The 22,572-nt window shown below is 37.4% G+C and overlaps 4 protein-coding genes across 13 annotated transcripts in view; 2 read left to right on the top strand and 2 right to left on the bottom strand.

The window, feature by feature from the left end:
- mmd (disintegrin and metalloproteinase domain-containing protein mind-meld) overlaps positions 1–16,629 on the bottom strand; it is a 476,847-nt gene extending 460,218 nt beyond the window's left edge. For 8 of the 10 annotated variants that reach the window (XM_076112975.1, XM_076136869.1, XM_076112974.1 and 5 more), the window contains exon 1: positions 7,702–7,874. The gene's annotated coding sequence lies outside the window, so the exon portion shown is untranslated. Of the gene's footprint in view, positions 1–7,625; positions 7,875–16,537 lie in introns of those variants that run through there. The other 2 variants (XM_076112972.1, XM_076136870.1) reach the window with 2 other exon arrangements.
- LOC142972637 (large ribosomal subunit protein bL21-like) lies at positions 9,852–10,634 on the top strand. Its single transcript, XM_076113920.1, has 2 exons — positions 9,852–10,030; positions 10,124–10,634. The coding sequence occupies exons 1-2, from the start codon at positions 9,973–9,975 to the stop codon at positions 10,597–10,599; spliced, it is 534 nt and encodes a 177-aa protein (XP_075970035.1). The 5' UTR covers positions 9,852–9,972; the 3' UTR covers positions 10,600–10,634.
- Positions 10,953–14,034, bottom strand: LOC142987911 (regulator of telomere elongation helicase 1 homolog). The gene has a single exon (XM_076136868.1). It carries the CDS (start codon positions 13,917–13,919, stop codon positions 11,004–11,006), a length of 2,916 nt encoding a protein of 971 aa, XP_075992983.1. The 5' UTR covers positions 13,920–14,034; the 3' UTR covers positions 10,953–11,003.
- Positions 14,274–22,003, top strand: LOC142972142 (elongator complex protein 2-like). The gene is made up of 12 exons (XM_076112981.1): positions 14,274–14,498; positions 14,818–15,106; positions 15,733–15,939; positions 17,323–17,541; positions 17,942–18,180; positions 18,516–18,666; positions 19,345–19,533; positions 19,756–19,878; positions 20,268–20,433; positions 20,677–20,941; positions 21,360–21,580; positions 21,847–22,003. Exons 1-12 carry the CDS (start codon positions 14,373–14,375, stop codon positions 21,965–21,967), a joined length of 2,316 nt encoding a protein of 771 aa, XP_075969096.1. The 5' UTR covers positions 14,274–14,372; the 3' UTR covers positions 21,968–22,003.
- The last annotated feature ends 569 nt before the right edge of the window (positions 22,004–22,572 follow it).

Here is a 22,572-nt window from a genome sequence, read left to right as displayed (position 1 = left end):
TATGCAGTTCAGTACAGCAGAAACCTTTAAAACACTTTAACACAAATCTACAAGTATTAGTGTTTAATACATTACTATAAATAAAAATTACGTTTCAGATCCATTATCCCTTAAATCAGTAAATAACATAAGCCATGAATTCTCAACGATGTGAGAGTGTTATCTAAAAGTACACGTTTTTAAAAGGAGAGTTCGCATTATATGCGCGCGTGACTCTACCACAAACACGTACGTTTTGTAGCGCTGAAACATGGGCGAAACCAACGTGTTGTAAAATGTAGAGTATTGTAGAGACTCTCTATAAGATGTATTTTATTTTTTGCGTAATAAAATTAAAAGAAATACCTAATATTATAATGCACCCAGTCCTAAACGCGATTGATAATAATTTAAGTAGCGCCATTATTTGTTTACCCGACGTTAAGAATTTGTATCAAATGATTGTGAAGCAAATGCGCGATTGATAGTATAAATGCCCTTATTTGTCTACCCGACGTTAAGAATTTTTATCATTATCTTTATCATGAAGTAAATTATAGTAGGTGAGCATTAAGGTAGAATTTTAAGCTGCTGGGCTTCGATTCCCAAAATGGGCAAAATATCATTGTTTTACTAAATTCCGCTTGGATGTTCCCGTGTAGCCAGAAGTATTGTGATGTGCCGAAGTAAGGTTTGTATGCTGTATGATATAGAACCTCCAATATTAGCGAGTCGTACTGTCTGCACGAGTATTAAAAGTATACAAAATAAGTAGCCCAGAATATTACTTAATTCTAAATAGCTCTTAAAGTATTGCTGTCTTCAAAACGATAAAGACAACAAAAGATTAAAGAGTTACCAAAATTCAAGTCCAGTATTCGACCTGAATATAAATAAATATATTTCTTCTACTAAAACATTGTAGTAAGTACAGCCTATTAGAGAGCTAGGGTATCATCCAAAATGACTGTACATAAGTAACCCTTGGCAGAGTCGATGGAGAGTGCTTTTGGTCATAGCCACACCCCCTGACTAAATAGAATGGGTATTTATACGTAGTGTTTTGGAAAGAAAAAGGAATTTTGGAAAACATGAACACGCCATGAAGTAGGTACAAGCATTTTATATTTTCGCTGTTTGCCTCTTTTAGTCCATAGTAGAGACTCATATTATCTACACAAATTAACTATGTTTTAGATCCTATAGCAAACAGATACATCTAGTGTTAAAAGGGTCCTGGATTTGTTTCTAGGTCGAATAACTTTAAAGTAATACAAATATAGAAACTGTCCGATGCAGATTACGTATAAATACTTTTTTTTGGACATTTCTTTGATAGAAATAGAACCCATGTCACTGTGCATTAAGATATCTACGAAGCATTACTGTTACTGTTTTTCTAAAACGATTTAATACGGTCAAAACTGATAGAGTATGCTGTATAATATCTGTCTATCCCTTCACAGAAGTTTATCTAAAATCACTGTCTTTCAGTTAACTACCTCATATTCAAACTTCATACAAACTAACAACAAATCTATAATTGTTTGCTTACACCTACCTAATAAGCATTAACAGAATAACTTTGATCGTGTACGACCCGAGCATCGAACCCAACGACTCCCGTGTCGAACATTATGCTTGTAAACAAATTAACTGCACATAAAAGGTCCAGTTTAGACAAATTGTACAGTTAGGAATCGCCGAAGGTACACGATGTTTGTCGATTGATCACGATTGGAAATATCATCTATACTTACTAATATTATAAAGTTGAAGAGTTTGTTTGTTTGTTTGTTTGAACGCGCTAATCTCAGGAACTACTAATCAGATTTGAAAAATTCTTTCAGCGTTAAATAGCCTATTTATTTAGGAAGGCTCTAGGCCATATATCATCACGCTACGACCAATAGGAGCAGATTAGCAACGAGAAATGTTACAAAAACGGGTAAAATTATGACGCATTCTCTCTTATGTGACGCAAGCGAAGTTGCGCGGGTCAGCTAGTTTTTTTATATTTTTGAGGGCGCGGCTTGTACACACTCGTACTATAGCAACTATGATCGTGGTGCAGTTGTTAATGTAGTCACCATACCGCTACTACCGTGCTGGGTCGATACATAGCACGCTAGTATACTACTATATACCTACTAATGTCGAATATTATTACATCGAACCTATGTTAGATACTCCAAAATTGGGCACTAATATAAAATAACTAGCTGACCTGGCAAACATGTCTTGCCATATAAATAAAAAAAAAGTGCCACTTATGGGTATGAAAAATAGATGTTAGCCGATTCTTAGACCTACTCAATATGCTCACAAAATTTCATGAGAATCGGTCAAGCCGTTTCGGAGGAGTACGGTAACGAAAACTGTGACGCGAGAATTTTATATATTAGATGTAATCCATATGACTATCCCGGAAAGCCGGATTATTATCAAAAAATTTGAAAAATGCTGTCGGAACCATAGCATCTTACCCTACTCGAGGATCAAACTTTAGAACGTGCTACCTACAATCAAATACGCTATCAATTGGACCACAAATACTGTATGAATTCGTTTTGTATTCAATCATATTCCGTCTCTTTAATTTAACAAGATTTGAAAGGTTTACGATCTTCCAATAATGCCTTTACACGTATGACGATCTTTTATAACAGGCTAACATCCCATACGACACATTATCCCAATTAACAGATTAACTAAACATAAAAGGATTACTTAACAAACGTAGGTAACGGTTTAGGACGAGCCGAACTTGCCCGACAATTGCCGATCATCGCCGATCTTTAAATTTAACGGCTTGGGTTACTTCGATACCTTTCGTTTGCTGATAGGATATTGTTGGTTAATGAGCAAATGTTATGCGACCGATTTAAGAATGTGTGTGAATAGATAAAGTAGTTTTGAATAGCATGACGATTGTAAATTGTGGGATTACTTCTTCTTCTTCTCTTCGTGGGTCTTTTTTACGTTGATAATTTTGTTTTCTCTTGTATGAAACGTTTTACTTGTATTTAATAGTATTCAATTAATGTGTTAGTATTATCGTTATCGAGTATTCAGTGAGTCAAGTAGCAATTTTCTAAGAATATCGACTATCAACAATCGGCTAGCTCTTGACAAATTTTGTATCGGATCAGCCCCTCTTTCGGACGCCACATAAACTATATTTCCAGTACATTTTAAATGTCAAAATTTCGATACTCAATGATACCGACTGTAAAAAATCGCGCTAATTATATTCAGTAACCTCATTTTATCTGTAAATCTAAAATACTATCTCAGTAACACATATTCTTATAGCACAATAACATGTTTAATACTCGACCTTGATTTTAGAAGAAAATATAAAAGTGAGCTGATATATAACAGAAAAAGTTTCATTTCAAATCTATATCATAACACACTTTACTACTAAGTTTTATTCCCAGATCAAAACAAAGTAAAAAACATGTAACTCGAAGAACACATTACGCAAAGTAGTCACACGCATGTCATCGTAAAATATATATAAAATACTATATTAATACGCATTATTTGTTCAATAACACCATTGGAAATTATCATACGATAAAATGAAGAAAAAACTGTGATTTTTTACAACACAGGAGTATATTTTTATATGGGTGCGGAGTCAGGGATAAATTTTATGCTTCAGTTTCGAATTGCTACCTATTTGCATGCTCTGAACGCAGAGAGGGATTTTTACAGCTAAAACGAGTACTGAATTTGAGGGCGTCTGCAATGGTACTGAGTTTTTTCTGATGCCTATTGCTCGTGGTAAAATTTTGGGTGTATTTTCGATGAGAGAAATGAAAATATGATGTGCAAGCTGTGAATAAAATCGCAATTTTCTTGGTGTCATGAAAATTAAATTCCATGGTGAACTGTTCAAAGAAAATATGGTTGTGGGATGCTAGTAAATGACAATTTTTCAAGGTCGTTGAACTCATGCAGTAGTTTAACTCAGGTATATTTATGTGAGTCTTTAGATAAGTAGTACATAAAGCTACTAGTCATAAGGTTTCGGGTCCAACTTTATGCCGATTTAAATTCTGAAGTCAGGAGATATATCTACATAGGAGGATATCACATTGATAAAATTTAAACGAATCAAAATAGTGTTTACAAAACCAAAATAATGGAAAACTACTGAAAATAAGGCTTCCGTAATTGCTAGATTGTAGAACATATTTAATATGCCATTCACCGAATGTCCTGAATGGGAAAACAACATTTTACAATTTCAGTTTTCAGGAAACATATTGCTGCATTGATAACATTAATAATAGTTGTTCGTTCTCAGAACTTTTATTTTAAATATTTCGATCAATCGCACGAAATGTATATCAATATTAAATTTCCACGAACATTTGTTGAATGTTCATATTATTAATGATACATAATAATGGATTTTAGTCGATATTTTTCATTAATTAATAACGTTTAGACTTTAATAATTAATTTTGAGACTTCCAATTTTTTTGAAACGTTGTACCTCTTTCATTAAAGACTACCAGACGGGTTTTGTTGAAATATGTTACACCTAGAGTTTATAATCTTGATTACTACAATAAATACTTTGTACCCCAGAAAGTCTCTTTACATCAACGAAGTCGAAGGCACTGTAGTAATATAATATTATCAAAATAAAAGCATTTTAGCAGTAAAGCCAAAACAGACCTTTAAATTGTACATGAAGGCTTTTAACACAGTTCGATGAATGATAGAAGCTAATACCATACTATTATGTGACATTAGAACTGGTATCTTCAAATTGTAGGGAGCTTGTATTATACGTGTATCGGTGTAATATCGTTCATGCGTTATCATTGATGACATACATACGTCGTATTAGAGTTTGTAGGTAAAGTAAAGAACGATACATGGTATAATTTGCTATATATTTTATACTAGCTGACCCGCGCAACTTCGCTTGCGTCACATAAGATAGGATGGGCCAAAATTTTCCCTGTTTTTGTAACATTTTTTATTGCTACTCCGCTCCTATAGGTCGTACCGTGATGATATATAGCCTATAGCCTTCCTCGATAAATGGACTATCTAACACTGAAAGAATTTTTCAAATCGGACCAGTAGTTCCTGAGATTAGCGCGTTCAAACAAACAAACTCTTCAGCTTTATAGTACTACTAGTATAGCTTTTATTGCTAATTTCTGAATGTGCCTTGCGTGGGTAGCAACAGCTTTTTAAGGAGAAGACCAAAATTGCCTTAATACTCCCATACAGGAGGAACCTCTTTCTCTTTCTGGCTTGTGTGGCCAGAGATCTTACAAACATACAATTGTCACAAACAAAAAAAAATATATACTATACCTATATCGTTTGTGTTTTGGTTATATTATTTCTAAATCCTATACATCAGTTTCGAAACCATACAATATTATGCATTACATTCTCTCAAACTTACACATCGTATCGTACAAATATCATTTGAAGTTCCTCTGTACGTAGCGCTACGGTGCTACGAGCACGCTACGACGTGCTACGAGATACTACGAGAGCTACGGTGATACATTTAAATACATTTGCAGTAAGAGGTTGCATTATTTTTCTTTACTTTAGATTTATTTATGATACTTTGAAGAGAATGTCATGGGTTTTGTAAATATTACTCGGTATTTAATATTGTAATGCATGTATGACGAATAGAAATTATAGAATATATTATTCTATAATTTCAAGTTCAATGTTTGACATATCGTTTTTATTATTATGGACAATGATTTATATGTATATACAATGATATCATTAATATGAACTTATAAACATTAAAAAAAACATAATTTGTCCGGGAACCATCAGATCAGACTAACGTTCATAAGGATATCTATTGAAAAACTTTTCACAGTGAAATTGGCATGCTTCGTATAGAAACCTGCGTTCTTTAGTATCTTAAAAAATGTTCTTTAGTATCTCAGTTGACAAGTATTTGGAAGCCACTATGCTAAACACTGTTTTCTCACTTACATTATAGTGTTTAACACGTTACGTCTAAGCAGCGATGAATAGTGAACATCAGTTTGACGTACACAAGTTGTCAACTGAGTTACACGATAACTGAACCAAAATTATACACCATGGCTAAGATTTAAAGACGGGATTATGATCCTCTCATGCTGGGAGGTATGTCACATCATAGTGTATTTCATTGTGATTTATACAATACTAGCTATTCTGTTTACATCTAATTATATATAACTCAAAGGTGACTGACATAGTGATCTATCACAGCCCAAAACTCTGCGCGAATCGAGATGAAATTTGGCATGCAGGTAGATGTTATGACGTAGGCATCCGCTAAGAAGAATTTTGATCAATTCTGCCCCAAAGCAGGATAAAATAGGGGATGAAAGTCGCGGGCAAAAGCTAGTACATACATAAAATCACGTCTTGTTCCCATTGGACTGGTATAAGCAGTGGATTCATATCCCTAGTACCAAAAGTAGGGTACGAATCCCGAACTTCTCAATCATATTCAATACATTATATTTGAACTCAAAAAATAACCTATTCTAGTAATGATGTACGGTACCTATTCCCAAAAAATGTCCAATTAAGTGAAGCCAGGGCGAAAAGCCAGTGTAAAATACATTAAATCGTTGTGTTTATAGCCAATGCAAAATACTGATAGATAAACGATGAGCAAGTGACACCATTAGCGTGATCAGAACAAGCCAAGCCGTTATACTTTACTGACTGCTATATCAGACCTGAATATCTTCAAACTTCGAAGTTGCCCACCAATGGTAATAAACCCATTAATCATCAGATCATACGTCACCAATCTGAATGCTCTGTTTGTCCCCTGTGTCACGAGTTCGGTAGCACAGCTTTATGAGCAAGAGAAATCTTTTTATAGTCGCAAACGCTGAATAACAAAATATATGTTTGTTCATTCTGATAAAGACCTCATACCTCTTGCTCCCAAAAATATGTGACCGCATTAAGGCTCCATCCCATTTCTCAACTTAGGCCTTCAGTAAACATGGGCGTGTTGTACCAACAAATAACTGTAATGCGCTATTTTATAAGTGTTCTGTCGAGCTTTCAAAACATTATATTCCTCAAACCCTCTTACAAAAGAAGAAATAGTAACATCTAAAGCCATTACCAGTCGCAAGATCCTCTATCTTAATCACACTCATTTTTCACAGCCTCCCATCTAAGTGGTTCAGTACCGGCCAGGTGTTTCTTAAAGCATTCATTACCTAACATAAAAGTCTAGAGCCTACGACGCGCTACGAAGGCCTACGAAGCGCTACGAAGGGCTACGAACCAACGAACTTGTATCTCTAAATGTAAATTAAGGTATTAGTGTTCGATGAACGTAACGCTGCCGCCAAAGTCTCCTTTAATTCGCAATTCGAGGGACTGTATGAATCGAAATTAGTTCAAGATTGGAGTACACCTTGCTCTACATATATAAGTATAGTGCGTAGCTTCGCGCGTAATCAGTAGTCTCACCACCTAACCTAACACTCATACCTGTTCTATGACGTACGTACATGGTACGTGCGATGGAGCCTAGAATTTAGGACGTGTGTACACCGCAGCTAAACGTCACGCGCATCCACCCGTAAATATTGACGATGAACACCGTGTACACTGACCGATCGAGCGACGTCGAGGGTGCGAGCTCGTCGTGGTCAACACTCGTGGGCACAGCTCCTGGGCTCAGATACTGACCGAAAGCTCGAGGCGGCGAGCGCCGCGCGTGGCGGCGCGTGGGGGGAGAGGGGGTCGTCCACACAGCACTACACTCACACAGCAGCGCGTGTCGGGCGCCCGCGCGTGCACGCGTCGCGCAACATGGCCGTGCCCGTCCAGCGTGCAGCTATCGACCGCGAGCCGGCCGCGCGCCGCCCAGCGACTGACGCGAGAGCAGTGCGCGCGCACCGACCTGCGCCCCCCGCGCGCCGCCGCCGCCCGCGCCCGCCCCGGCCCCGCCGGCGGTCTTGTGCGGGAGCCGCACGCCCGCACGCCTCCGCGCCCGGACTCTCGTGCGGTTCTTGGAAAAGCCCGCGTTCCTTCGTCCGACTGATACCGTTAGCTCTCGACAAACATTTGTATAACATACGACCCCAGTTCTAAATCTAATCTTCGGTTATTAGAAATCTGACGATCGATTTTCCGATAGCGAGCTGGAAGATAGATATAAAAAGCCCATCGGGATAATCCAATACGTCTCCGGTGAAACCTGAAACGATAATTACATACGTCACGGGGCGCACACCCCCGTAGCGCCTCAGTGTCGAGTCCCCTACTCCACAACAAGTCCGCGAGGCGTCGCTCCCGTGTTTATTTTCGGCTGCGGCCGCTGTGCCGAGAGCGCCGCGTGCCCGCCCGTTGTCATGGTAACGCGCCCCAGACGCCTGCGAAACCTCCCGAAAAGCGTCGGAAACTGCCGAACGCCGCGAGCTGAAGTACGTTGCCGCGTACGAATAGAGCTGGGTTTTTGAATGTGCACGGGACTTGTGTAATCCGTCAGAGAATGGTGTAGTCGTCTGAAAGTAGAATATTAAATAAACTGCGTCTGGGAAAGCAGTAACAATGTAAGCTGCAGCTTACAATGTACGAAATTTGAACACTGTTATTACTTACGTAACTGCTTAATAATTAAAGATGACTTTTTCCTCAATTAAGAAGCAGTGTAATTTAACCGTATAATGAGCTTCAATTTACATCTCAATCAAAAATATACAACTCAATACATATCCGGCCTGCTTTAAGATAATCATTTATAATAATGACAAAATAAAAATAGCAAAAAAGACTAGCTTTTTTCCGTCTTCGCGATACTTGTAATGGACAAGAATAATGAAACATCATCAAATATCGGTCAGTGAGAGACACGAAAGCAGTATTTTGCAGCATTATAATCCAATGCTTATGATTTGAAAATACTGAGAAGTTATACTTTTCTAACAAGTTTAGGCAAGTAAGCTCCTACTATTACACATATTATTATGGGGTTCGATTCCCGTCGCGTGTAAACGTACTCAATTAATAGAAAGCATCAATATAAAAACCAACGCTTACGATCCTCTTAGATCCATAGAATCACAATTTTAAATCTAGGAAAATCTTTTCTGTATTAAGATACAGAAAAGATTTTCCTAGATTTAAAATATCAGAAAAATCCTGCATAATAAACACGATTTTATTCGATACGATTCGAACTAAAACTAGGAATAACGCCATCTATGATGCATCTCAAGTTTCAAATAGTACTGACGTCATAATACGGTCATTGTGTCCATTGCAATAACAAAGAGTCAAGTGGCACTCGTGTATATCTGACTTTAGCGCCATCTGCGATCTGATTAGAAGCTAGCAATAAAACTGAATTTACTGTACCCAAAAAAGTTAGAAGCTAATACTTCTAAACACTGACTTTGGAGTTAATTATTGTTATATTTACACCGACTGTTTATTAAGTTCAAGAATATAAGTTCTCTCCGGAACTAAAACCCTTACAGATCATAGAATCATAATAATTTGAGAAGTACCGATTACTTTATAGGTGGAAGTTGGTGGCTTAATCTCCAGGTATTTAGAGTTGGAAATCAAAAAATACAATTTTCTAAAATATATTATGAAAAACGTACTTCCCAGCAAAAATAAATGAGTATAAAAGATAAGCATCAACTTCATTACAATTTATCCGCTTGACGATACGATCATTTGTACTATTCCAGAAATTCTGTAGGTAAGCTTGCCCAGTGAGAGGTAAGAATGACGAATTTCTAATCCTGTCTATTTTATATGTTTACCGTGCTTAGCATTCATTGCCACTGTCAATGATTTCCGAACGGAGTTTACAACGTCATGCACTATTAACAAAATATTTTATCTGTGGAATGGCAGGCAATGGCTTTTGAGGTTATGTTATGAAATTCACAATCGGAGTAAAATATTTTTTATTCTATTGAAGTACAAATAAAATAAAATAGAATAATGGCTATGATAAGAGCGGGTCTGCAAAGACTTGCTAGCGTATTCAATGGCGCACAAGGTACGTACTTAATATGAAAAAAAATACATTTGTCAACACATAAAATTGTCGTATTTTATTCCATACATTTATTGCAAATCTCGCATATTACAGCGGGAATTCTATCAAGATTTGCGACCCACCTTGCACCAGTAGAGAACAAATCCGTCTCAGAAGCCACTAAAGAGGTAATAGCGGAATGCAACCAACTAATCGAGAAAAATGCCTCAAGAAGCTTTGCTATAGTACATTTATTGGGAAAACAGTGGAGAGTGACTGACGGAGACCTTTTAGTCGTCGAAGGATACTGGCCACCGAACATCGGTGACGAAATCAGACTAGATAAAGTACTTTTAGCGGGTACAAAGGACTTTTCCCTCATTGGACGGCCATTAGTTCAGCCCGGTTTGGTCAATGTGACGGCTACAGTCATCTCCAAAGGCCTATCACATACAAGAACCCATTTCAAAAAGAAGAGAAGGAAGCAGTTTATGAGAATCAATTTTGTAAGAGTCCAACAGACGATGCTGAGAATAAACTCAGTTGATTTTGTTGATACAATCAATGCAAAGGCAAAGAATGAGTTCTAGTTGTATTTATAGTAGTTAATAAATGTTAGAGTATTTATGGTTTGTTTTTATTACTTTATTCTCTTGTAACATGTAATTTATGTTGTGTGTACCATCTATTGTAATAGCTCAGCATTTCCGCCAGAGACGTGAGTATAAAATTACTAAACACTAGCATATCCAAGATAGTAGGATTATTTGACCAATAAGTATATTGAGTTTATTTTAATACAGTAGGCCTACTCTACTGTATTCCCAAACCAAATATTTGTTAGTTAATGCCATTCAAACAATTGATTGTAGATATTGACACAGTGTAACAGTCAATCATGATTGTGTTATTAAATAGACATAAAAAATGAAATAACCAGTTATTCAGTCATACAATTTATTCTATGTAAGTTATTATAAATGTATTAAAACTATCATCTAATTAATTTAACATTATCACAATACTCTTGGAAAGTTGCTTTGTGCTCTTCTTTTAAAAATCTTTTCATGCCTTTGAATAAATAAAACATTTTGCTATTTTCAAATAAATTAGATAAAATCTTTTTAAACCCTTCATAGTCGCCATCCTTCTTATACGAAGATATTGAAAGCTGAAACGCTTTATACTGGTCTGCTTGTAATAGAACTTTTATTTCCTTCACAAAATCTATCAAAGATGCAGGAGGTACCTTTTCAGGCATTTCTTGTTTTTCCTTCTCACCATTTAAATTGTCTTCAAAACCAAAGGGTTTGATCTTCAACTTTTTCTTCTTGACTAAATTGCTTGTAGTACTAATGTCTTCTGCTGCCCTCTTGTGGATGGTCACTAAAGCTTGAGATGAAGACTGTTGAGATTCCACACTATCTATTGAACTAAAGAGATCTTTTGATTTTGGTTTGAACTCATTTACATAAGCAGAGGACTTGGCATTTTTGTAGAAATCCATAGAAAAATCTGCATAGACTTCATTTGAATTGGGGTACTGGCTGACTGACTTCTTAGCAGGTTTAGACACAGCTCTGGTGTTGGTTATAGGAAAGGCAACTCCAGTAACATGTATTGGACCAGAATCTCTGTCCCGTGCATAAGACTCATTAGGCATTAGTGGTTTAAGCCTAGGAGCTGGTAAAGTTGCTTCTGCATTCTTGAAGAACCTGCAAATTTCACTGACAGTCTCCCCAAACTTGTTGGAAACATTGATGTGATCTCTTAACCAAGCTGACAACTGTCCTTTCAATTTTGGGCTGTTAAATCTAGTGTCACAGAGAAGAATAGCTCCATAATCATTCTGATGTCTTATTACTCTGCCTATAGCTTGGTTTACTGCCCTTGTAGCTTCTAAAGAGTACCACTCATCACCAGACAAGAACTGTTTGTCTTTAACCCTTAGTTCTTCTAAATATTTCTTCTTTAACACAATTCTGGGATCTTTTAAAGGTGGAAATGGTAACCCAGTTATTATGACTGCTCTACCATTCATATCAGCAAAGTCTAAACCTTCAGACACTTTCCCTCTACAGACAGCCATGAAACACGCTCCTCTTGTACTAGGGTCACTTATTTTGCTGTAGTAATCATTTATGATAGCATTGAAAGTGTCTTTTCTCTGAGGTTCAACAAAAATTGGCTTGATATTATTTATACTGGACCAAATACCCTCATTCTGCCACATCTCTTGGCATTTACTCATAATAGGATATGATGGGAAGAATACCAAAAGGCCATCTGGTACTACCCTGCTAAAACTAAGAATTGTTCTGCCTAAAGATGAAATATATTTTGGATTGTCCCTGTTCTGATAATTTGAATTAAGCTGCACACCATCCGGACCTTGGCCCATGATCTTCACACAGATTTGATTAGATTTAACTATATGTGGGTTTTCCAACTGGGTTCCTATTGGAATTCCCAATTCTGAAGTCAAGGGTTTCAAAGGTGCTAAAGTACCACTTGTTAGAATGATGCTCCTGACATTCTGTTCTATGAGCTGCTTCATACCAAACCCAGGGCTGAAACACCAGTAACTAAGGACTCTCTCAGCAGTCTTAGAACTGGTTGTCTTCAGAGCTCCCCAACTATCAGTCTTTTTATTCTTCTTATCTTCAATTTGGACATGAACTTTGTAACACATTTTAACTCTCTCTTTATAAGCATGTGAGGTCCCACTGAAAACAACATTTAATAAATCCACAATCTTCTGTAAACCAACTCCTTTTCTTTGAAATGGGGAATCACTAGCAGTGGATAAGTATTGTATAAGATTCTCTATAAGACCAATGACTGCCATTTGATTGTGATCTCTGATCTCTGCTTTGGACAGCAGCTCAAAGATGTAACCTCCAGGGTATGTGGAACCTTCACTGCCAACAGTAATTTCATCTATAGCCTTCTCTAAGGCAAGCATCATTTCTTTTAACAAACACAAGTCATCGCAAGTGAAGTCTTTAGGCTGAGTGCTATCTACTGTCATGTCCATTTGCTCTTCAGACTGCTCACCAAAAGACCTCATCACGTGAGTTATCTCATCTATACATAGAGCTACATCAGTTGTCCTAATTTGTAAGGATGCTGACTCCTCACACATTTTCTCTACATTATGAGCCTCATCTAAAATAATTATATTGTTCATAAGTTCAACTCCATTTGCTTTCCTTGATTTTGGATCTAGGATGTAATTGTAAGGCATGAATATTATATCTGCATCTTGTTTCAGTTCTTTAGAAAGATAGTAAGGACAGCATTTCAACTTCTTCCCGACAGAGACTAAGTCCTCAATATCCAGTATTTCATCACCTTTTACAGCCCTATCTTCCTTTTTGGACTCAACATTGTTGTAGAAGTGGCATGTTCTTGATTTTACTTTTAACTGACACATGTGGACCTTGTTCATGTTGTTTGTTTCTTTGGACACTTCTGGGTGAATGCACATCTGGTCTCGGGAACCTAAAACTGTAGCTTTAACATGTTTATAACTCGATCTTTTTAATTCCTGCATCGCTTGTGTTAATTGCGAGTGCGTTCTTGATGAGTAAATTATTTTAGGCATGCCCCACGAGGTGTTATCTTTGGACTTTCCACCGCCGGCTTTCAAAGTGTCTCGTAATGCGTTACTGTGATCTGAAAAGTTGCCTACTTGTGCGTTCATTTGTAATTGAGCCTTTTTCACTAGCAACCAGGCTAGTGATGAACATAACAGGCTTAGAGTCTTGCCAGTACCTGTGGGGGACTCCAATAAGGCATTCGAATTGTTTTGCAGGCTTTCTATCACTCGCTCCATGTAGGCCTTTTGTACTTCGTAAGGCTCGAAAGGAAATGTCACAGGTATCCCACAAATCATTACTTCAGGCATCTTGGTAGTTATTTGAGGCTTCAATTGAGTTAATTAAATCTATTTACATTTTACACAAAACACACAGCTGTGCTTGAGACAAGTTCAGATTTGACGTTTCACAATCGAGCAGCTGCCAGTTTTGCCGCCTAAAATAAGATACGTTCCAATGATTAACATCTACGTAACCTCACATTAGATCTTGAGTTACTACTATCTGACTTCAAATTTGGTATTTCATTACAAATGGATGCGCAAAATTAATTAGACCATAAGTAACTAAAATATTACAAATACATATTTATTTTCTAAAAAAGTCATACCTCGCAAAATATTAACTGAACGCAGGAAAATCAAACACTGACAAGACAACTGTCAACCATATGTTTATAACCTAACATTTTGCAAATTGCGAATTTGTTCAAAATAATAATTCAGTTTTTATGTCGTAGTAGTGTTTTAAATGATATCACAATGAAAGTTAACATGGAGCAAGTGTATACGTCGGTCGCGTGTAATCGCACGACGGAAATAGCTGACTGGAACGCCGAAGGATTAATTTGTTTTGGTGCATCGCATTCTGTTGTTATTTACAATACGGTAAGTTTCAACCCAAATTATTACATTACTGTATATTCTTTTGTTAGTAGTCTTATTATGTAGCTTTCATGTAAACATCTCTAAACGATATTTTAAAGAATAAGAATATTAAGGCTCAGTAAACGTAACTTTGTTTTTGTATAAAATTATGGCTTTAAAGTTCGGTCTGTATTACCAATGCGAACATTACGTTCTATTTCTAGATGGTAAACAAATTATATAGCAAAATATTTGATGAAACTAATTAGGTGTCAAGTAGAACAAAAAAGATGATGAAATAAAGTCCAATCTCATACAACCTTAACTCTTTCCTTTTCAGGCTGAACGAACCAAAGATCCTCTCACAGTTCTCAGTCACCACAAGTCACTAGTAAACTCAGTAAAATGGCTGCGAAAACCAGACGGTACATGTACAGAGTTGTTGTCATGTTCTGCAGACAAGACCGCTGCTGTATGGACACTTGAGAACGGACAGTGGACAGTTACGAGTACACTGGTTGGTCATGCTGATGGTGTGACGTGTATACATGGAGTTTATGATGATGAGGAACTGCTAGTGTATACGGGATCTATTGATTCTACTGTTAAAGTTTGGGAGAGAAGGAATGGTTAGTGTTTAAGCATTTTATTTAAAGTCTGGTAGAGAAATTCTCTTAATTGATTCTTATTAGATTTTGGTGATGTAGTAGTTTAAATACACAGCTAATACAATGGTACAAAATCTCAGTACAATTTGAGTGTAACAATAACTTCTATTTTAACATAACTTCTATTTTCTTTTGAATAAGCAAAACTTTGAATTATTATTTGTATAGTACAAAACAATATAATCTTGGAGCTTTTGTCTTAAAATCTTAAGGTAGATTAAATTACAGCAATAAATAAAACTTGCATCCTTTTCCAAATTCTTCTTTTTATCATATGGTTAGTGGTCAACCTAGTGTCAAAGTTGTTCAAGCCGCCCGAAGGCCTTTGACATGGCTTAACGACTGTTATCATAGTAGATAACAACCAGGACCGATTTTTAACGTGCCCTCCGAAGCATGGAGACACCTAGTTCAAATACCACTAAGCGGTCACCCATCTATGGACCGACCGCGCCAAGGGCTGCTTAATCCACAGATTGTTTACTGACTGGTGAGCGCAACTGTCTATGGGCGCCTCAAAAAGCTTTTCCAAATTGCGTATTACCTACGAAAAATTACTATCTAACAAACATTTTTTAACTTTGCAGGTGTAACAGCACTAAAACAGACAATACCGTTACACTCTGGTCTCTGCCTCACACTCCACGCACACATACTACCAACGCACAAAGCTATTCTATTCTGTGCACTGGACGATCACAAGATACATGTGTACACTGGTGAAGAGTATCACAAAGTACATACATTAGCGGGACATGAAGACTGGGTGCGAGGACTTGATGTTTTGGATGTTGGTAAGTCTGGTTTGATGTTTTTTTAATTATTATCCTACTAATATTATAGATGGCTTAGTTTGTGAGTATGTATGTTTGGATGTTTGTTACTCTTTCAAAGACTACTGAACCGATTATGATGAAATTTTGTATATAGGTAGCTGAAGACCCAGAATAACACATAGGCTGCTTTTTATCCCGGAGTTCCCGAGGGATCCGGATTTACACGGGAAGGGTTTCCACGTGGGCGGCATCTAGTCATATTATACTTTGATGATCAGGACAAATTCGTAAAAGTATGGACAGAGAAAATTTGTGATTTAGGGTTGTTGTGGTACGAAGAGACATTGCACAGCAGCGGCATAGTAGGCTATAGACTAAGTAAAACTTACTTTGGACCCAATGTAGTCTGTATTGCAATGTTGTTCGATATTTAATGTTTAAGATACAATATAGTAATTTAAAATAATTCGGTCTGGAACATAACACCTTAAATTAAATTAAAGAAACAGCCTGCACAAAAAATGTCTTTCAAAAATAAGAAGAAATTATAGTGTAGTTTAAGATGTCTGTGATTGTAAACACATTAGTGTCCACATAAACCTAATATTTCACGTACCTTTACAAAAACACATACGAAACTAATAAGACAAAACACTGTTAAAGTTTGTATCGCGATATAGTACGGTAGTTTATCAAAACGCGGGCTTGCATTCCATGCAGAGAGTACGCGCAGACTACTTGCATAAATAATATAATAACATCGCCCAATCCCTCAGTTTAATTGCTAAATTGCGATTCGCGATGTTGCCGTTTTGTGCACATATATGAATGAGAGGCGACCTTTATCACTGCGGATATTCTTTATCATTCCTAATAATAATATTTATATACTTTCAAAGTAAACAGATTTGTCCCAAAACTATACATAATTATATGAGAGATACCACACCGAATATATTTTAGCGCGTGCATTAAGAATATTATCGCTTGCACAATATTCTGCAGCTGTGGGGAAGGAGTTGGTAAAAGCAGTCTCTCGGGTAGGTTAGGCATCACATGCTCGAAAGTTTCTTTTCCATAATCATGCTGGTCAGTCATATTGACACTTATGATAGTCGTTACAATTACTGAATCTACCAGCTCGAAAGGGGGGTAGAGCCTTATGAGAAGAGCTAGCAAGACACACGGCTAGTCTTTTCAATCGCCAAAAGATATACAATGTGGTTGATACAATAATTGATCTTGCGAGGAGCTGCCAACAATCAGCGATATTCTGAGTTAAAATAAGAACAGACCCCGGGACCTTGTCATCAGTAGGCGGATATACTACCTATCACGCCACAGGGGCAGTCTTTTCCCAAGCAATGAGCCAATAATGGCTTAAATTTATTTTACTTACAGATGATAGCACAATAATCCTAGCATCAGCATCTCAAGACACATACATACGTCTCTGGCGGCTACAGAAGCACGTAGAACAGGCTCCGAGTAAAGGCATCAGGGTTGAACAGAAAGTGTTCAGTGTGTACGATGAGCAGTGGACGGTGAAGTTAGAGGCTGTACTGGCGGGCCATGAGGGGTGGGTGTATGGAGTGCAGTGGCAACCCTGTGGGATTGGAGGTAGGTTGATTTATAAGCTGATATTCTTAAATTTCCCTGTGCGAAAAACTATCCCGTCGCCTCGCTACCTCAGTCAAATTCGGTGGAAGTGCTAATGTGTAGAAATTGAAAAAGACTGTCGCACTAACTCTATCGTTACCCGATATCATCGCGTATTAGTCACTCGGAACAATTATTCAAGATCAAAATGGACTTGCTGGTCAATTTTATTATATGAATATTATACTCTCGTGAATTTTCAATCGTAACATGTGATTGATGCTAATTGCTTTAACCAATGGTAAACCAACGAAACGTTACTTTTGTTGGTACGTTTTTAAAAGACCCCATGACTTATTCCTAATATTTCGGTATTGTATTAAAAAAACAGTAACAAGACCCATTCTACATGTTTTTTCAGAATCCAACAAAAAGCCGATCTACCGGCTGCTCTCGTCATCACTAGACAAGACGCTCATCATCTGGGAGCCGGAGTCCTCTCCTCAGAAGGGGGAGGGGGAGGGCGCGTGGGTGGAGCGCGTGAGGGTCGGGGAGGTCGGCGGCAACGGCCTCGGCTTCTACGGCAGCAGGTTCGGACCCGGTGACAAGTTCCTAGGACACGGGTATAATGGATCGTTTCATATTTGGGAGTTTAATCAGGTTAGTTTAATATAATTAAATAACTGTTTTACTTTTTGCCATGAGAAAGAAAGAGTGCTTGTTCGATTAAGGTTCTAGACGTATCTTAGTGCTTTTGAAGAACTCTAGCTAAGCTAAGCTTTTGTTGAGTAGTGGTAAATGTGAAAGCAGCTTGGACCAATAAGGGGTTTAAGAAAGGATCTTAATTTTCCATTTTACTCACAAAAATAACTTAGTAGACTAAAGAAGCAACCAAGATATATAAAATCAACACAAATATGAAAAGAAACACATAATATAAACAATAAAATTTTAATTCTCTTGATTCAGTATTATAATGTTGGTTGCATCTTCAGGAGACGTCACAATGGCAGCCGTCAGTAGTGTGCGGCGGTCACTTCAGCGCGGTGGAGGACGTGAGGTGGGAGCCGCGACACGGACGGTACATCATGAGCGTCTCCGCAGACCAGACCACCAGGGTGCACGCGCCCTGGAACAACCAATATGGTACATGAACATTTATCTATGAAGTTATTTCTGACTAAATAGTATCTTTTTCGCATTTATAGAAGATTTTATTTATTTATCTATATTGATTGTGAGTTCAAGTTAAGTTACAAGTAAAAACTTATAATAATATAGCATAATTATAATTTAGTAACTGTATTCGTTTGTAGTGTATTTCTCTTTCCAAAAAACATATGGTGATATAGAAGGAGTGGCCCTTGCTTAGCAATCGGGCACTTAAAGAGGCTAAGCAAAAAGTTTATTTTTCGATGGTTGAATAAAAGTTTAATAGGTAAATAAGTTTATTAGTTTCCCTTCTTGGAAATAAAAAGAAATATTTACAACATGACTCTGGCTATAGCCTAGACCGCGGACCTTCCCGTTTTTCATTATCCTCGTGTAGGTCCAGTCTCATGGGGGAGAGACTTTAAAGTGCGAATATTAAATATTCGCACTTTAAAGCCATATAGTACATAGTCATATTTACCCTGAGGTAGACTGGCAGAAAATGCCCCTGGCATTAAGTCCACCTTTATACAAAGTTGTATATTAAGTTTAAAATAAATAAATATTTCATTAGAAATTATGACAATCCAATATTGTCAAATTCCAAAAACAATCCTATGTATACTTAAATACCTAAATTACATAAATAAATACAACTTTTTCATATCCCAGGGTCCCAATGGCACGAGCTCTCCCGGCCGCAGGTCCACGGCTACGACCTGGCGTCGCTGGCTCTGGTCAACAGCACCACGTTCGTGTCCGCCGCTGAGGAGAAGGTCATACGCGTGTTCAGAGCGCCGCACAACTTTGTACATAACTTCAAGAATATCGTCGGTGATGTTATTGAACAGGATGGGAAAGGTACGTCCTGTGCTATTTTTTATTCATTTGATTTTTTACTTCGGTATGTTCTATTTCTTCATATTATTATTATCAACGGCTCATTTTGCAGAGATATTTAGATTCTAGTTTCAAAAATAATTTGCCTTTTTACTTAAGCAAAAGTTAAGTTAACAACACCTGTGTCTATTGAAATCAAGTGTAATCATTATACAAGTAGAATTGTTCTATTGTTATGTACAGGGCCTGAAGGCGCGTCGGTACCTTCCCTCGGGTTGTCCAACAAGGCGGTGTTCATCGGTGATGATGAACAGAATGACGCAGACGACGACAACGACGGATACTTCGTGCCCGTTGATATGACAGGTATGTATCTGATACTTGTACAATTATATAACTGCCCCTGCGATGAGATACCGGTAGCTCAAGTAACTCTCGCAAAGAGAATATGAGTCAAATTGTTAGACATGAATTTTTGTTCCAAGAGCTTGCATGTGATACGGAAATTGAAAAACGTTATGCCGTTGAGTCTGCATCTGAACTCATACCGGTCGTATCCGTATAATGAAATAGATGTGAACCTGTGTATTGTGCTAACATCTGGCATGTATTTAAACAATCTTGTGCATAGATAGCTGGTTTCTATGAAATTTGCCTCCGCGCTGAATATCTAACACATCAAAATAAATTAGATTCGCAATTTATCTTATATAAGCACGAAATAAAAATATAATTTTGTCTATTTTATGCCTCAGAGCCGCCCACAGAAGAGACATTAATGCAGAACACGCTGTGGCCGGAGGTACAGAAGCTGTACGGTCACGGCTACGAGGTGTTCGCGCTGGACGCCAGTGCCGACGGCACACTCGTCGCGTCTGCCTGTAAAGCTACTACTGCTGAACATGCCGCTGTGCTGCTGTGGTAAATTATTGTATATATGTAATAATTTACATTGGTCGTTACCCTGATGCTTTGGTTATGGTCTCAGCCCGGATTCAAGTATGCTATATCACTACTAGACTATTTTTATTAGTATGTACCCTCCCCCCTCGTTTGGGAAGAGACCCTTGCCCTGCAGTGGGACAGAAATGGGTTAATAAAAAAAATGTAATATTCGTAATTACATAATTAAAACATTGTATAATAATATTTTTCATTTCACAGGGAAACTAAGACCTGGCAACAAACTCAAAAGCTAATATCCCATCAGCTCACAGTGACCCAGCTGGCATTCTCACCGGACAGTCATCAGCTGCTCTCAGTGTCACGCGACCGAAGATGGACCTTATATCAAAGGGAAGAGGGTTCCAACTCGTTTGCGATAGCCGCTAGCACGGATAAGACTAATGGAGTACATAGCAGGATTATATGGTGCTGTGCGTGGTCATTTGATGGGAAGGCGTTTGGTACCGGCTCTAGGGAAGGCAAGGTGAGAAAACTTTGCATTTAAATTTTAATGTATGTCTGGTGTAATAGGTAGTTAAATCACGTCTATTATACTCGAAGGTGTAGGGAAAAGTGTGTACTTGATTTTCATCCATTAAAATTGGATGTAGATTACAAATTATGTCACACATCAAGGCATTATCAAGCCCTGTGCTGGTATAGACAATATTCTAGTAGAAATCTGACCCTTAATATGATTTCTATGAATCACACCTTAGTAAAACGTCGTAAACTACAATCGCTTGAATATATTATGGCTCAAATCTCAAAACCAGTTATAATTTTTGATATGGCACATAAAAGTCAAGGTTCCAATTCCCAGAAACACGTTTCTTTTTGTTTGCAAATCCTAACCATGGTGCTCCCATAATGGTTATTTACTAAAAATAACCTCTTCACAGGTCTGCATTTGGTCAAAGTCAAACCCAACAGAGACATCTCTAAAAGACTATGGCATACTAGGCAAGCCACTAGACACAAACACATCAGTAACCGCGCTGGCTTTCGCGCCAAAACGAGAAAGAAACAGTCTATTTATCGCTACGGGCTTCGAGACCGGTGTGATCCGGTTATACCGGTTTGATAATGATGGCTGGGAGCTGCTGAAGGAATTAGATAGAAGGTAAGTTTAATATTGTATTTTTATATATTTTGTAACTATAAAAGATTAGGGTTTAAGTTTCCTTTAAAAAAAGTTTGATAACTTACATTTTTTTTTGGTAGTGTCCTTTCATGGTTTGATCGCTTTTTTTTTAAACTATATTTTATATGAAAATGTTCTTTTAAAAATTTATAAAGATGAATACTAATACTACCGTATTATGCATTTATTCACACTATTTTTTTTTTCAATTTTCGAAGTTTTAAATACGATTGTTATGTTCCCAGCACTGCTCATCACCTAACAGTGAAGAGACTATCATTCAAGCCTACTGAAGAAGACAAAATGTTACTAGCAAGCTGTGGCAGCGATCATCTCGTACGAATATATAGCGTTTCTGTTGTATAGCAATAAATAAAAATTTAAAATACATATATTTTATTACCACCTGTGTTTTTATTCCGTCAGACTCAGAAGTTACACAAGTACTCAAAAGTTTTTGAGATGTCTGTAATAGCTTCTATTTGCGATTACGTCTGTTCGAAAATATTTCCCGAGGTAATAAGTATCTATCCCACTTTTAGTGCCTGATAAATGGCAATAGATGGACTATTACATGGGACTAACATTGTAAATAGCGTAACGTGGGTGGATTTTATTAAGCCCCTGCCTACACTTTCGGTATAACAGACCTAATGTTACGTGTGCATGTGAATGGTATACTATTCTTGCTATGTTTATTGTATTATGTCAGACCTACACCTACCGTACATATGTTACTGTAAAAGCCCGAACGGTGGTAAATCCTAAGATTTTCCGGTATAACCTAAGATTTACCAACTCGCAATGGTAAAAGTCCGAACAATTCTTTTATTTCGAACTTTTACCTATATTCCCTTGATGATGTCGAGATGTCGCCGGAGCCCCGCTTCGCGGGGCTTCTCCTCCTGGATGGATAAAAAAAAATTACCACGAAGGTTAAGGTGGGAGCTTCGCTTCGCTCGCTCCCATCT

Source organism: Anticarsia gemmatalis, chromosome 4, assembly GCF_050436995.1.
Source record: "Anticarsia gemmatalis isolate Benzon Research Colony breed Stoneville strain chromosome 4, ilAntGemm2 primary, whole genome shotgun sequence".
Classification (NCBI taxonomy): Eukaryota; Metazoa; Arthropoda; class Insecta; order Lepidoptera; family Erebidae; genus Anticarsia; species Anticarsia gemmatalis.
Note: the sequence above shows the minus strand (reverse complement) of the source record. Positions and strands in the feature narration are given on the sequence as shown.

What these genes read in the sequence shown, in the direction of transcription:
- LOC142972637 (XM_076113920.1), top strand. Translation starts at nt 9,973, where the DNA reads ATGGCTATGATAAGAGCGGGTCTGCAAAGACTTGCTAGCGTATTCAAT. An exon ending in CGTATTCAATGGCGCACAAG is followed by an intron (nt 10,031 to 10,123) that starts GTACGTACTTAA and finishes CGCATATTACAG; the next exon opens with CGGGAATTCTATCAAGATTT.
- LOC142987911 (XM_076136868.1), bottom strand. Translation starts at nt 13,919, where the DNA reads ATGCCTGAAGTAATGATTTGTGGGATACCTGTGACATTTCCTTTCGAG.
- LOC142972142 (XM_076112981.1), top strand. Translation starts at nt 14,373, where the DNA reads ATGAAAGTTAACATGGAGCAAGTGTATACGTCGGTCGCGTGTAATCGC. An exon ending in TATTGAACAGGATGGGAAAG is followed by an intron (nt 19,534 to 19,755) that starts GTACGTCCTGTG and finishes TGTTATGTACAG; the next exon opens with GGCCTGAAGGCGCGTCGGTA. An exon ending in CATGCCGCTGTGCTGCTGTG is followed by an intron (nt 20,434 to 20,676) that starts GTAAATTATTGT and finishes TTCATTTCACAG; the next exon opens with GGAAACTAAGACCTGGCAAC.